General features: G+C 43.9%; 1 protein-coding gene across 4 annotated transcripts in view; it reads right to left on the bottom strand.

Annotated features, from left to right (window-relative positions):
* Positions 1-11,231, bottom strand: part of NFATC1 (nuclear factor of activated T cells 1) — a 402,803-nt gene extending 391,572 nt beyond the window's left edge. For 2 of the 4 annotated variants that reach the window (XM_085605935.1, XM_085605937.1), the window contains exon 1: positions 10,431-11,185. In XM_085605935.1, coding sequence (XP_085462061.1) covers positions 10,431-10,545 — 115 coding nt within the window. In that variant the 5' untranslated portion in view covers positions 10,546-11,185. Of the gene's footprint in view, positions 1-10,430 lie in introns of all 4 variants that reach the window. The other 2 variants (XM_085605934.1, XM_085605933.1) reach the window with 2 other exon arrangements.
* Positions 11,232-16,047: the final 4,816 nt, after the last annotated feature.

Raw genomic sequence — 16,047 nt, 5'->3', positions numbered from 1 at the left:
TGGATGAAGGACAACTGCCTGAAGCTCAAAATAGACAAAAGTACTGATTTTCAGAAACAAAAGCCCACACAGGTCTCATCCTGATGGTTGTCAGAACTCGGACCGACTCCTACCCCCCAGTGACCTCTCTAGCAGCTACGGACCCTCAATTAGAGCGCAGAAGCGTCACACCCCTGCCGCCAGCGCCACAAAGGTGAAAAATATAAAGGTAATAAATTCAATTTATTACCATTTTATTTTCCTTTTTCTCCAGCCCTAACCGTGTTTGGAGGTGGGGCCACTGCTGCTGGGGAGTGATGCTCTCTCCACCAGTTTGCAGTGTACATGTCTTTTTGGCTGGCTGGCTGTCTTGCGACGGTCAACCTGACATGCGCACTATAGGCATAGACATAGGCCTCCAGTACCTGCAGGAGCCTCAAGGCAGCCCGCTCCAGCCAATCCTGGTGCTGCTCTCACTCTTCTGAACATTATCAGCAGCGTGAGAGCAGCGTCTGGATTGGTGTGGAGGATTAAATTGCTGCAGATGCAGAGGGACTGAAGCGGATGACCGGAGGAGGCAAGCCAGTGGAGTGGGTAAGGTAAGTAAATTTTTATAAAATTATTATTTGAGTTGGCTACTGTTCATAATAGCTGGGGGTTGTGAATGTATGGGAAGTTGAGTTTTGGGCCTAGTTTCTCAATGATACTTCGGCGCGATTTGGGGCCTAGTAAAGTTGCTGATATTGCATGTTACTATGTGTCATCAATGTGTTACTGTTTACCCTCTGACAGACATTGTATTATTCTTGGTGCACTCACTGTTCATTTATAGGTCTTGGGAATTATTTCAGTTTACTTTTCAGCTAAATACCGCGGCATTATAGTTATGGTGCTGAATTCTTTGATGTAAACTTTTATTTTTCTATTCTCTTTCTAATGTCTTCCGGTGATAGACAGATGGGGAAACATCCATTACCACGCAGACATTGCATTGCAATGCCTTTACATCGCAGGTAATACAACACATGTTGTTACAACAAATTTGCGGCTGGATGGCGCTCTAACCCTAGGAATAGTATGATTTACTATTCCAACACCTTCCCTACTGTACGTAGACTGGTGTTGGAATAGTAAATCATACGATTCCTAAGTCCAGCGCCCTCCAACGCAAGTCGTTGTAACGACTTGCGTTGTAAAAACTGCGATTTAACGTTCCGCGATTATTTTGATCGTGTTGTAACGTCACATATTCGACAGATGTGGGCTTGTGATGAAGTTATTGACTATGAATCTTCAAGACTAGGGTTAGAAACCCAGCATCCTTTTTGATCATGTCGTGTGATCCCCGGCACATTTCATTTCACTGTGACTCAGCATTATGTGCCCATATCAGCCAAAATTGATGCCACACCGAGAAGCAGACTTAGTGGTGGTATAAAACGTATGGATATAGTTAAGCAGTCATAGCTCATTTTTTACTCAATTATTTCTGTTGTTGCTTTGGGCACGTGTAGTGTATTTTGGATTATATTAAATAACGTACAGCTGAACTACTTTGGTGTCACACACCGGTTTCCATAGATGCAGCAAAATATGTGTATAAGTCATACTAAGTTCATTAACTTCTGACAGTCACAAAACGTTGTTCTCCCTGAATCAATGTCCCCCTAACAGAGTATCACCAATTAATATACAAACTCTCAAGCTTTGTGAGTACTTTGTTACTGAGGCCACGTACATCCTTTATACCAGACTGGTTGGTCTGTTACTAAGGTTCAAAGACGCTGATTCAGGACAGTGTGCAGGATCCTCACAATGAAAGGTGCCCTCATTTTATTAATGTCCGGTACTGCATCCGCCTCAGTGTGTTTGGTTGCTCCACCAAAGATTCGGGGCACCAGCAGCCACTGCACTCTAGGAACCTATGCATCATTCAGGAAAACAAACTAACCATGACCACCCAGGTCAATTCCTTCTCCTCCTCCTGTTTCATCATCCTCCACATGCTTATTAACATATTCAAATGGCTACCCCAAAGCTCAAGACGTACCATCATCCAGACCCTCATCTCCAGCCAACTGGACTATGGCAACGCTCTCTACACAGGGATACCATTTCACCTCTAATGGCAACTACAGACCATACAGAACGCCGCAGCCAGATTAAACTCATCCTGAATCTCCCAAGACAAACCCACATCTCAGGGAACTCCACTGGCTCCATGTACAGAAAAGATGACAGTTCAAGCACCTAGCACATGCATATAAGGCCATACACGACTGTGGACCCACCTACTTGAACCACCAACTGAACTTCCATCAGCCCACCAGACACCTCCACTATGTGCCCATTTCTCTAACCCTCAACCCCGCATCCGAAGTAGCAGATATTGAAGTCGTTCCTTCTCCTACCTAACAGCAAAGACATGGAAAGAGCAACCCTTCCATCTACGGACCTTCCCATCTCTTCCAGAAAACTGAAAGTCCCTGAAACCCTAGCTATTTGGCTTAGCAACTTGACCCTGCCAACGCCTGGATATCCTCACAGGTGACTAGTAGCGCTCTACAAATCTACTGATTAATTGATTGTCAGCCATGTGACCTACCTGAGTGAAGTCAAACATTATGACATGACAACTCACCACGAAACATACAGGTGAATGCTGTGCTTTATTAGATAATATATAAATCTCATTGTCCATGTGTAATCGTGATTTACTCTTGTATTACTCCTGACATACTCCTGAATTCCAAGTGTAAGCTATGAGTACTCCTGACTTACTCCTGCATGCTCAAGGAATTCCTCAGTAAGCCAGAAGTACTACAAGCATAAGTCACAGCAAAATCTTTGTGATTTGGGATCAGTATGTTTTGCACTGAAATAAATGTAAGTGCTGTACATAGTAATCATTTCAAAGAAGTATCACTCAAACAATATTTAACTAAAATATTCTGACAGTTGAAATTTGTTGAAATAGCTAAGCAATGGAAAATCCTTGAATGTCTTTAAAAATTAGCAGCAGGCAGCCTTTCAGATCGGCATATTATAGAGGGACACTGAACGCATTTCTGTAGACAAACCATGTTCCTCTGCTCTTTACTCAATTTAGGGTATGAAATTACTCAGATCCTAAGACACCACTCATCACCCTCCCCTGGAGTAATAGGGGTTATTAAATGATCTCTCATCCCAAACAGATTTCAAGATACAAGAAGAAGGATGGAATGAACAAGGAGACCCGATCTAAGGAAAGTCAAGAGAGGGGCTGTTTGAAGGAATCGCCCAGATGTCATGAAAATATTGGTGCTTGGCTTGCATTGCTGTTAAGCCAATTAGGAGGACCACTGGATATAATGGAGTAGCTGATGGCCAATATTCCCGGGAAAGACCTTCTGATGCAATATTCCAATGTTCATCATTTGGTTTCTCTCTCTTTAATTTAGAACGTTTTATCCCACAGTGGGTGGAGTGTTCTTTTAGAATTATAGGGCAAGATGCATCAAAGGGTTTTGCCCATTCTGTGTCAATGGGAAAATGTGTTCATGCATATGACCCATAGTCCTTTACATCAGGCTATAACATTTGTTAAAGGTCCTCACCCTTGTGTACAGGTCCTTGTCTGCAGCTCAGAACTATAACTCAAAGAAAGGGCCGTCAACAACCAATAAAGCACTCAGCAGCGGGCTATAGTGCTATCCTAGTGAAATCTGGAAATAAATATATAGCGCCAGATCTCTCAGTCCCACTAGGTCCGAAGGAAGCCATAAGTGGGGCTGCCTGAAACATAAGAATAGTCACGATCATGTTAGTAAAGTTAAAATGTTTATGTTAGTAAGGTTAAAATGGGAAGAGGGGGCTCACAACATTGTCAAACTTGTGTTTTTCTACAGTAAAATGTAGCAATGTAATGGAGGAGGTTGTGAAAACCTGGCTCATAGTAAGTGTATATTATGGTGCTGTAATGCCCTAAAGTAGTCATGGTGAAATGTACATTTTAAAAGCCCCAACACGCCACTTCTTGCTAATGTCAAAGAGGTGGAAGAGCAGTAGAAGGAGTTATGGGAGATCCATAGATCGGGAGAGCAGCTGAAAAGGACTGGTGACAGGGTATAAGTAGGGTCATTTGAATTATGCGGCGGGGAAGGACCAAATTATGCAACAGGGTTTATGACAGTATTTCTGCATTATTTTCTAATTAATTTTTAATCGTGGTAACTCTGTCCGGACAAAGGTTTCATCTCATTAGTACCTGTTTAACAACCAAATTCAGCAATAATCAACTAAAAGATGACTAGTCAACTTTTGCGAAGCACCTTCCACTGTACAGAAATATATGTTGTCAACGTTTTCATTACCTTTTGATTTGTTTGAACTAGCAACATCTGATTATGAGGAAATGGATTATGTGGCAAACACACCAAATCTATAATTATATGTAGAAACTTGGGCTTCCGGAAATGCTCAGACGCACTAAGAATTTTTAAATCTGACACTGCAGGACATATTGTGTTTGCCCTATCCAAGTATCTGCATGCCATCTGGATCAAAAGGAGTTTTTTTAATTTCAAATAGTGGATAGTAACACTGTTTTTATTGGTTACTGCAAATGTAGATACTGTCCCAACGCTGTATCTTTTTAGTGTACTTTGATTTTACCTGCATCTTTTATGGCTGAAATATTGCCGAAATAAAGAATTTTTGTATTGTATTGTATAATTATATGGCAAACAAAATGGCCGCAGCATCGCCTAATTCTAGTGGACCTGTGAATAGGGTAGCAGTGAAGGGGACAGCGAGTGGGTGGAGGGGAGTGGCTGAAAGGCTCCCAAAACCCTATTCAAGCTCTCCCCAATAACTCCTCCTCCACAAATCCCTAACACTCCCTACCTCCTGTTGCTGTCCCCTGATTCTCCCTGGAGTCGTGCATCATGCACCCCAAGATGAAGAGTATTTTACATAGTACAAGATGTAATAGTCAGGGTTTGTTTTTGTTTTTTTAGTTTTTCACACTCAAAAAGCAGGAAACCCCTGTGATTCACAATGATGATGTCGCCCATTACAAAGTTGCTAAACTTGAAATGATGGCATCTTTTCATGAAATATAAATTCCCTGTTGTTGTTGGTGTTATCATGTTTGGTAACTTTCTTGCAGTGTTACACTTTGATATTTCTCCTTTTAACACTATCAACCGAGTGTAGGACCAAGATTTAGATTTGGCTAACACAAACCACAAACTGATAACCACTAAAATGAAATTAAATGAGAATGTATAAAGTGCACTGATGCCTGAAAGTGTTTAGGCGCTGATCCAACTGAAGAAAGAACGGTAGTGCAGTTAAGGATTGACGTGATGAGGAATCTAACAACTAAAAAGCCATTGTTTTCAGACCTTTCCTGAAGAGAAGCAATCCTGTCATTTTTTCAGATCAGGTGGAAGAGTGTTCCAAAGTTTGGAAGCACAAGTGACAAAACTTTTGCCTCCCCTCTTTGATCTTCTGACTTTAAGAAAAGTTGAGTTATATGCAGAAGATGAACGTAAAGGCCTGGGGGGAGTGTGCCAGCGAAAGCTTTGCTTTAAGTAGTCCGTACACCGTGGTGCAATGCTTTGAAGGCTATATAAAGTGCTTTCAAGTCACTGCGTTTCTTCATGGGAAGCCAGTGTAGTTTTGTCAGAGCGTGGGAGACAGATTGATATTTGGGGTGCCTAGCAATAAGCGGGCTGCTGCGTTCTGCATGACCTGCAGCTTAGTTTAAAGCTTTTTTTGTCAATTGATGATTAAGGCATTGCACTACTCGAGTTTGGACAATAAGAGGGCAGAGACCACAGTGTGCTGCATCTCCCGTGGGATAATGGAAAGACTTTCCTCAAGAGTTTCAGAGTGTAAAAGGACGAGGATGTGATGGAATTGATTTGGCTTTCGAATGACAGGTTGCTGTCAAACATGAACCCCAAGTTTTTGACTTTTGAAACTGGAGTTGATAAACGGCCCAGTTATTGAGGCAAACAAGTAAGAGGCCAGAAAGAGGTGTTGTTACCAAACAGCAGGACTTCGGTTTTACCCAAATTGTATGCAATTATGGAATCTAGTGGCAGTGTCTTCTGTGCTCCCAGCCACTGACACCACAATTTGGGTGTGATAAGCACAAGATACCACTGAAAAATCAAACTATTTGAGGAGTTGTGCCAGCAAGATGACATAAAAATTAAAAATTACATTTTATTAAACTTACATTTATTTAAATTACATTTTTAAAAGATTAAAAATGTAAAAGGCTGTGCAGGTGCATCGGCAGAAAGGGATGTACCAAGAGCTTTGGGGGGGGGGGGGTGGTAAGAGGCAGAGCTAAACCATGAGGGAAGTTAACACGCAGTATTAAGTAATAAAACTTTTATAGAGCGTGCGAATGCCTAGGTGTCTTGGTGCTAGCTTTATAAAACTGGCCTGACCAAAAGGAGACCTACTTAATGCTGGAGACAAAACGCCATGTCTTCAGAGGGACCTATTCATTTGAGATCTTAGTGAGAGGGGCATCAAGATCCAGAGGTGGCAAGCTAAGAAGGAGAAGCTTCTGCCACCCCAATGAGGCTTCCATGACTCCCTGTAGGAATATGCCCTCCTCGTTACAGCGTGTGATGGTAGCCGAGTGGGTTCATGCACCTACTGAGGACTTCTATATGTATAACCTGTAAGTTCAGAGGATATTATCCACTTTTAATTGTTCTGTTAGATTTCTACTGAGCTGGGTAATAATGCCAACAGTTGTTATTGTACCAAAAAGGCCATGTTTAGCTGGCCTGTCTCCAGAACATAATTTGAGCCGGTGGTTTCTGGCGTTCGGGGCTTAATTCTCAACACCGGGACTTGTGACAGCTGCCACAAGATGGCGCTGTCTGGCTAATTTGGATATGACCACAACAACAGGTAATTATTCATTCAATAAACATTGAAAATGAATATTACCTGCCGCCCAAGCCATTCTTTTAGCTTTGGGGGCCTAAAATAGTCCGAATTGCTACACTTGTGGGAGAGTCATGGTTAGTAATTGTGTTGGTACTGTCATTAACAGCGCCGGCAGGGGCAATGTGTGGTGCAAGCTGCATTGGCCTCCTGACGAGAACCTTGGTACTTGTGTGTGTGGTTTTTTTTTTTTTACAAATTAAGCACTGCGTGTCTCTCAAACCACCGGAATGAAGAGCGCGCTGTAGCACACTATTGTCCGTGTGTCACGGCCAGTGTTCGCTGAATTCCTGCCGTTTGTGTATTCCTGTCAGTTCACAGTGTGATGATGCGCTCTAGATGGAGGGAGAGGCGGCGTCTTCTGTTGACCCGGGGGTACCATTGCTGGAGAGGGAGGGCGCATTCCACCCTCTCCGAGCCTAATTTCAAGGGTTGTGCAGAGGTCTCGTCAGAGATTCCTGCTACCAAAACAAACAAAAAGCGATTGTGCGCACGCAGTTCGACCCTCCCTTGCAGCCTCCTGCAGTACCTTAGATGTGAATAAACAAAGCTGGCACGGCCGGTGAGGAAGGGGCCAGGATAAGGCGCCCGCTGCAGAGGTAAGTGCGCCTGGCCTGGTGCAGTACCAGGTTCGAGTCTTCCCGCGAGGCAATACGAATTTCTACAGTTTTCGACTTGACCATTAAGGGTGTTTTTCTTTTTTCTTTTAAAAGAGCCGTGAAAACAAACAAAAAAACACCTGCAACAGTCCACGTCATAAGTAAATAGTGAACGAGGATTCCCTCGTCTACACCTGTATATCCATGGCTCACTTAAATTCAATGTACACAAAAAAGTTCCACATGTTCTTCTTTTTTTTTAACTGTTGAGGGACTCGGTTACGTCCGCCAGTGACGTCAGGACACGTGCACAAGCTCACGTTCCACCGGTACTTGCTATCGTTTTCCTAGGTGACCTTCACTTTTTTTTGACAGGTCCTCCATTATTTTTGTTGTGTTAAACCGCCCTCAAAATGTAACAGTCACTGGAGATGTGACGTTGCGCTTAACTCTAGCGCCTATTCTGCTTCTGAGCACTGCAATTTTGTCAGCTCGGGAAACGACAGCAGATTGTGACAACTTGACATGCTCTGGATCACAAAATGTGACCAAGGATGAAGGCGGGACTGGAACTCGGGCCCCTAAAGCCACACAGTGCAGTTTAAACACACTGGGTTCAATTTACACAGGCAATCTGGAGTGAGTAAACATGCTCCTGTTGTGTCCTTTTACGTACATTTATTTGTTAATCAGCCCAAAAGGTACGACTCCTTATCAGTAAAAGTGCACAGGGCACATAGCCCTTTCCATTTGGACTAATTGTGCATTAATATCCCCTGATTATTCCCTGTTAAGATGTTTTTTGGTCAATTCAGAAATGCATATAAGAGTTTGTAACAGAGTACTACAGAAGTGTGCTTTACCTACCCCTGCATGCCTATGAGAATGGGTCCAGTATTACATTCCTCCTACAATATTCCAGATGTGGAAGTAATGCTTTGCTATTATCCATCTGATACGGCTGGTTAGGACCCGCCAGGGGGCGTGGTGGGACAGTTTACCCCTATGGACATGCCACTTGTCTAGGGGCAAATAGTTGCACTTGGTCCAGGTCGAGGCACGTGGGCTTCAGGCATCGGACTATGCGTATGGTTTTTATCTGAATCTCAACCCACGTGAGGCATATAGGTTCCAATGTTAAAGAAACCAAGGGAGAATTTAATGGCAAATTCAACATATAAACAGATCCAACTCACAAGATTTGTCAAAAATAACCGACACCAAAATATATCAATATTTAACTGGACTTTTCTGTATCATTTCTTCATATTTCCAGTAGCCCATTTAATAGCAACTGGATGCTGCAGAAACTATTTGCAGGTGATCAACTGGAAGTTCCACAAAGGAATTGCCCGACCTAATCAAAGCAGGTCACTGAGCCACAGGGCTCCCCACTCTGCCTGACACAGGGCTTTGCTCGCGCCTGACACTGTGGGCCCTGGGCTAGGGCCCACAGAAGCGGGGGACACTAAAAATGCGGGAGTGCTTTGCACAAGTCTGCAGGCGAGCAGCCGTCAAAGCCCCTTCCCACCGCCGAGCGTGTTGCGTCATGCCGAACATGAATGGCACGGCACGTGCGCGCACGCCGCGCAAGGTGTGCCCCAGTCAAAACGTTGGGGCAGATTTACAAGCCCCTTGCGGCACTTTTGCGTCACTTTTCCCATGTTAAATGTGACGCAAAAGTGGCTCAAGGGGCTTGTAAATCTGCCCCTTTGTATCAACAGAAAGATGGGGAGGCGCTGCGCGCGACACAGATGAGCTTGCACTTTCATCAGCTCTAAATAAAGCCACCCTCAATCGCAGGGCCTGGCCTCTATTACTGCACATATAGTTCAATACAATTTGATGATCTCTTGAAACCAGTGAACGCTCGACAATTTGAAATGTTGAAGTCGGGTGACTTAGAGCTCCACACTAATGTGACATACGCACACAACAGACCGCACAAACACTTGACTCGCAAACACGATGGACAAACACGTACAACGGCATACAAACATAACAGGCATTCAAATAAACGCATGCATGAGCACGCACGCACGCAAACACATACACATAGAAATCCATGCAAGCACACACATGCTAATAAACACACAAACTAGCATAACAATGCGCAAACACAAAGCACCATATGTAAACATAGCAGGCACCGCAATGGACACCCATGCCAGCAAATACACGCAGATAGAGAAATATGCACAACACTAATCACATGCAGTTAACATATAAACTAGCATTAATTACACCTAATACGCAAGGACGGAGGCACAAACTACCACACAGAAATATGTACCTACTCACGCAAGTATCCAAAAATGCAGAAATATACACAAAAGCACATAAACATACAATCCACCATAAAAATGTGCAAACACAGAGGCATACAACACAAACAAGTACATATAAACCATGACGTTACAGATTAACCACACATGGATGCCCGTAAATACATAAATAAAAACACAGCCACACAAATGCACATACGAACTATCAAAACACGTGTTGCGCAAACACAGAGGCACAAACACAGCACAAATAAACACAGCAGGCACACAAATAGCATACATGCATGCAAGCACGCGCACATATACACTAGAATACACGTGCAGGCACATTTACGCTCAGATGCGCCAACTCATGCACACGGTCACAGGGAGCAACGCTCCTCGTGTGATCGCCTCTCCAGATGCGCCGGGCAGTGAGAGGAGACACCTGTTGGTGAAGTTCCAGACAGAGGCAGCGAGCAGAGGGAAACCCGTGGGGGAGGGGAGCGAGGCGCCTGCCAAGACACGGGGCTTTAAGCTAAGGAGGAGGGACGGGGGTCTGCATCAAGGGACAGGGCAGTGTCCGCAGCTGGCACGCGGTGCGGGCGCAAAGGTGGGCGCACTGTACCTTCCTCCGCAGACTTCATGCTGCCAAGGCGTGAGTAGAGGGTGGCGTGCAGCTCCAGGGCTCCTGCGGGGTCCAACGGGCGGGCGGCGGGCAGGTCCGCAGGGGCGAGGGGCATCCACAGCCCGAGTCAGTCCCAGCCTCCTCCGAGCAGAGATTCGGACGAACGGTGCGGTGCGCCTCTCAGAAGTTTACTCTGACTGTAACTCACTGCACCGAAGAGAGCTCCGAGACCCGGCGAGGGCAGCGCTGCACTGCTGTCCCTGGCAGCGCCCGGCCCCTCTTCGCCGGCAGTCTGGAAAGCGGGTGAGTCACTTGCCACGAGCAGGGTGGCAGCGAGACCTCGTCCGGGGCAGTGTGGGCAAGGTGACTTGTCTGGCAGCTGGCAGCGCGCGTCCTTTCTCCTGTGGCAGAGACGCCCTGGGCGGCGAGCTCTCCTTCAGCGGCAATGTGGGCAGATTGTGCCCTCTGGTTTCCTTCTGGGGGTTAGAGTTGAGGGAGTGTCTTTTCTTCACTGCCAGTAGTGAGCAAAATGATACGTCTGGAAGGCAGTGCGTCCTCTCTGGCAGTTGTCAGGTCGAGCCTCTCTCCCCTGACACTTGAAGTGCGCCCGGCTCTCTTTGCAGCCTCAAACCTCTTCACCGGGCACCTCCGCTCTACCCCTCACACTGCTAGTTTGTTGCTTGTGTTTTTTTTTCCAGTAACTTTAAAAAAATATATATCTATAGAGTCTCCAAGTCTCCCTCTGACGCAGAGCCGGGCTGTCTGTGCCTGCTGCCCTTTTTAAAGCTGGAAAACACCTCCCCGCCTCCTCTTCCCCTGCCCCTTCCTTCCCTCCCCGTCTCCTTCCCGCACCCTCCCTTCGCCCGAGGACGTCACGGGAGCCGCGAGCCTCCTCCAGGAGCCGGCTGAGGCGGGAGGAGACGCACAACCGCAGACCTCTCCTGCCGGCGCACGAGCCAAGTCACCTTCCTCGCTCCTCCTCAGCGCACCAGCCATATTTTTTGGGGACTAGCCAGAGTTATTAAAGTTGGGCTACGTGTCCCGTTAAACCAAGGCAGACGGCGGCAAAGTGCCTTTGAAAGAAACTCAGGAGAAGCATCTCTCACGGGGGTCCTCGAGGCTGGAATGTCGAGCAAGAGAGCGCACGCGCCAAGGGCCGGGAAAACGGGACAACGTTCGCGTCTCGCTCAAATTCTATGTTGCTTCTTTCCACAGGTAGAAAAGTTATTTAAAAAAAGAGACACCTCTCCATCTCCTCTCGTTCCTGCCAGCTGTTACCTCCACGCCTCATGTTCTCCATACTTTTAATTTGGAATCATTATCTAGCCCTCCTTCTCCAAAACTCATTCTTTCTCCCGCCTTTTCTTCCCATAACACATTTGTTATCTATTCCCATCCTCTCAAACTACTTTGCTCCTCTATTTTCATTTACTTATTTTCTCTTCTATCAGGCCATTGGCCTAGTTTATCGTGTACTCAGCCCTCCATTAATTTTTCTCTCTCTTTCTCGGGTGTTCCTTACCGTGACTCCCTTTCTCTGCCACATTTCTCTCCCTCTCTCTATCTTCTCTCTCTCTCTCTCTCTCTCTCTCTCTCTTTCCTTGTCTGTCTGCCTCTGCATGCATAAGTCATTACTTCAAGTAGTGCTAGGCTTCCCCCGCTGTGGAAATTTGGAAAGGAGCAGAACCTGGCAAGGCGCAGAAAGGAAAATCCCATTCTACTAAATGAAGAACAGATTGAAATGGGATTCGTGTGTCTTTTTGCTCCAGCGCTCGGATTTATTATTTTTCACTAAATGCCTGGGCAACCCCGTTCTGATTTATGAAAGTGGAATTCTGATGTGGAATGAAGCTAATGCACGAGCAGCGGCTGCTTGCTTAGGTGCTCAAATGCCACCACCCCAACAATCAAGCATTGGCAAAGCCAACAGGGTTGGCGTTGTTTGTCAGCCTTTTGGCTTCGTGGAAGCTTTTGCTATTTTTTCTTGGTTTTTGCAAAACGTTATTTTTGGGGAAACTTGTGGACCCTAGTCAATTAACAGTGGCTAAAAGCGAAATAAGTTTGGGTCTCTTAAAGCGCACATTGGCATTGTAGTTCCTGGAATTGAAGGGAGCTACTTTGTGTGTGGATGCGCTGCTTGTGGAAGGACAGAGTGCTGTCACTCACAGTGAAGTTAGTCTGTGGCTAATGTGGACTAACCTATTGCCACGTGCTGTAGTAGGAGGACGAAAATGTGAATGACACAATAACAGACCTATGGAAGAAGAGAGCTTGTTGAAACCCCCAATAAGTATTCTATACATATAATTTTAGTAAAATCAAAATACATTGGCTAAGGCAGACCTTAAAAGAGGACCGTCTGTAAAAGGAAACCTGCCCATTTGGCAGTGAGGAGAAATGTCCCAGTGTTGATGTGAACTGTGAATGATTTGAACACTGCCTAAACAGAAAGACGAACAATGGCAAACAGATTTCAGCAAGGGTAACTTCAGCACCCCTCTGGTAGCTTGGCTTGAGCAGCATTAATGGAAAACGTGTGAGGTGTTGTACTTTACAAAACGAGGCCCAATGCAGATAAATAAATACGTACATTAGAGGCCCATGCTAAGTTTAAGGAGAGGATGTGGTCTGACGGCTAGACTGCCGACTTTGGAGCTGGGAAACCAAGGTTCGAGCCTCGGGGTCATGTCCACATCCTGTGATTCTGGGCAAATCACTTAATCTCCCCGTGCCTACCAAAAAAATGAATGTGTCCTTATGTACCTGTTAACCTGTGCTCATATAAAGCGCTCCAATACCTTCGGATCGAGTTCACGCTATATAAATCTGCAAAAAAAAAAAAAAAAGTAAATGAACATCGAATTAGAAGATAAGTCACAATAATAAAGAAAAGGGTTTACATTCATACAAAAATAAACTAAGATTATCGTAGCAAAAAGGTATGAAACTTTGTCCATGTCCCAAGAACACAATAAAAAAACAATTTATCATAAGTGTCGCCTGGAGGACGAGAGAACATCAAAATTATCAATTGAAGGATATTGGCCTTAGAGCGTCCCAGAGAGGTTGCAGTAAGATCTAATTTTCGGTTACTCCAACTAAAGATCCTACATACAACACATTATTGTAGAACGTTGCTGCATCGAATGGGGCATGCTGTTACCTCTCTCCATAGGCGGGGGGTGTGGGCAGGAGGGGACCTTTTTCCACCTGTTGTGGGATTGCCCTGTGATACAAAATAACTGAGTTGAAATTAGACAAATAATGGCCTTGGTTATGGGACAGGAGTTCCCCTTGGAGGCTAAGTGGCATCTTCTCCACATTTTGGGCGAAGTGGCCTAACATCGCTATTAGAAAATATGGCTTGCTCTAGCTTCTACTGCGTCTAAGCTCCCCCATCGTAAGTGATTGGGAGGCGGACCTAGACTGGTGCTAGCGGGCAGAGCACACAGTGTATCTAAGCAGAGTATGTCCACGCAAATGGGAACAGGTTTGGGGGGATGGCAAGGGTACCAGGATCTGTGACTGATTAAGGAGTGGAGAATACTACAGGTACTTTCCTAGTGATTCCGTTGTATCATTCGGGGGAGTTGTCTGCTGTTTGTCAGGACATGGCGTAAGATGTTATCCATGTCCTTATGCAAATATTGTACTTTGTGATTTATGATCTTTGCTATGGTGACTTATCTTTGCAATTCTGTACTGTTGCTTGAGCACATGTTCATTAAAATATATATAAAAAAAAAGAGTGTTCACAGAGGCCACTAAGGCTGGGGAAGTCAGTTACCTAGTATTCTGTGGCCTACCTCTATCTGGCACTCATTCAGGCTTTCGGATTTGCAGGTTTGCACTTCAGTGATGAATCCTACCAGTTTTCAGAATGTTGCAAGGAACCTTCGTCTCCAGGAACCAGTTGCTGCACGATGTTTGCAATTGTACACACACCCTCAAAGTATTCTCAGTGAACCAGTCCACTACATTTCCTACAAACTGGTAACAAACTTTAACATATGTACAGAAAGGAGTCCTACAATTGGCATGCCTGTACCATTCTCTCCCAAATGCATCCTGGCAAATGTAGTTCACAACATTATGGTTGCTCCCATTTTGTTTCAGTACTGCCTGGCAGATTTGAGAACTGCCAGTGCTTGACATCTCTAAGCATACACAAGTTTTGTATTTCTATATTCATGAGAAGAGAGGAGTCCAATATGTGAAAGCACATCATGACTTGTTGGTTTAAGTCCCTGCAGCCAAGATTCCCCAAAATGCTCGGGTGCATACATCTGGCTCAGACAGCTATCACCAGGTTGTTACAGTAAATCTGTTCCTACTCCAATTGAAGTTTGAAAGGATTTATTAATAAAAGAAAAATTAATAGCCTGTGAATCTTAGCTTCGGCTAGAAGGTCCCCAGAAAACTGTGCTAAAGCAAGCTCGACATGCAAAGGCGAAACACTTATCCATAGTATTGTACTTCAGTACATGATATTTCTGAACAAAGGGAACATACGTGTGTCCAAAGACCGAGATCATGAGAAAGGAAGATGATCTTCAGATAGCTACAAGTTTGTGAACATATTGGCAGAGCAAGCAGATTAACACTTTTGCGTCTTGCGAGCTGAGGGGTGAAAAACTACTTCAAATGTCAGAGAATGGCTCTTTGTTTTAGGCATTGTTCTCTTTAGCAAAAAAACACGGCTAAAACCGATTATGTTTACTCTAAAGCAATGACCTCCATTTCACAATCACTCTCTATTGCTCTATTTAGAACCTTTCTTTATTCATATTCGATCCCCTTTCATTTTTCATATTTTCACCATAACATTCCAAAGAAGCATAATTAGACTCTCCATTATCATAATCAGCATTATCATCCAGTTTTCTCAGAGGGTAAGGTAAAACATAGCCCTGCCTCCGGTAATATTTGACATGGAGGCAATATAGTCTTGCACAAAAGGACAAATTAGGAAAAGTACGATGAAAATGACTAGGACATATCAATAGTCCCTATTCCTCAATCCTCAAACATGCTTTTCAACCATGACCAAATACCATCGATGTTAGACCTTGAAATTGTTGGAAAACATAGTTGGTATTTTATATAGGTGCTGAAATATCGTGATGTCAAGAATAACATGGAACATTATACTTGTGATAATGGCATGTTTTTTACTTTCTTTTGAATACATTTGTTAGTATATCACATTGCAAAATATCAATGTATATTGTATCATTTTTGTATTATATGTACTTGCTACTTTGTTTTTGATTTATATATATAATATTTTTCTAATTGTATTTAATTGAGGTTACTTTTTATGATTTTATTGTAGGAGTGGGTTGTAGCTTTTGTAGGTGAGTAGGGTGGGTATTGTTTAAAAATCTATATTTTTTGTTATATTTTAATTTGTGATTAAAAAAATTGTATTTAGACTCTTGGGAAAAAGTAAATTGTATTGAGACAAAAGTTTGTAATTTTGTTGATTCTATGCTTTATATATTTTTGGAAAAGCTTTCTTTTCATAAAAAAAGATTATTTAAAAAAATTTAATATTTTATATTTGGGATTTTGAGTGTGCAGATGTTTGGAATTATATTTTTTTTAAATTTGAAAA

This window comes from Triturus cristatus, chromosome 5_1 (genome assembly GCF_964204655.1).
Source record: "Triturus cristatus chromosome 5_1, aTriCri1.1, whole genome shotgun sequence".
NCBI classification, from domain to species: Eukaryota; Metazoa; Chordata; class Amphibia; order Caudata; family Salamandridae; genus Triturus; species Triturus cristatus.
The sequence above is the reverse complement of the archived record's forward strand: the minus strand, read 5'-3'. Positions and strand labels throughout refer to the sequence as shown.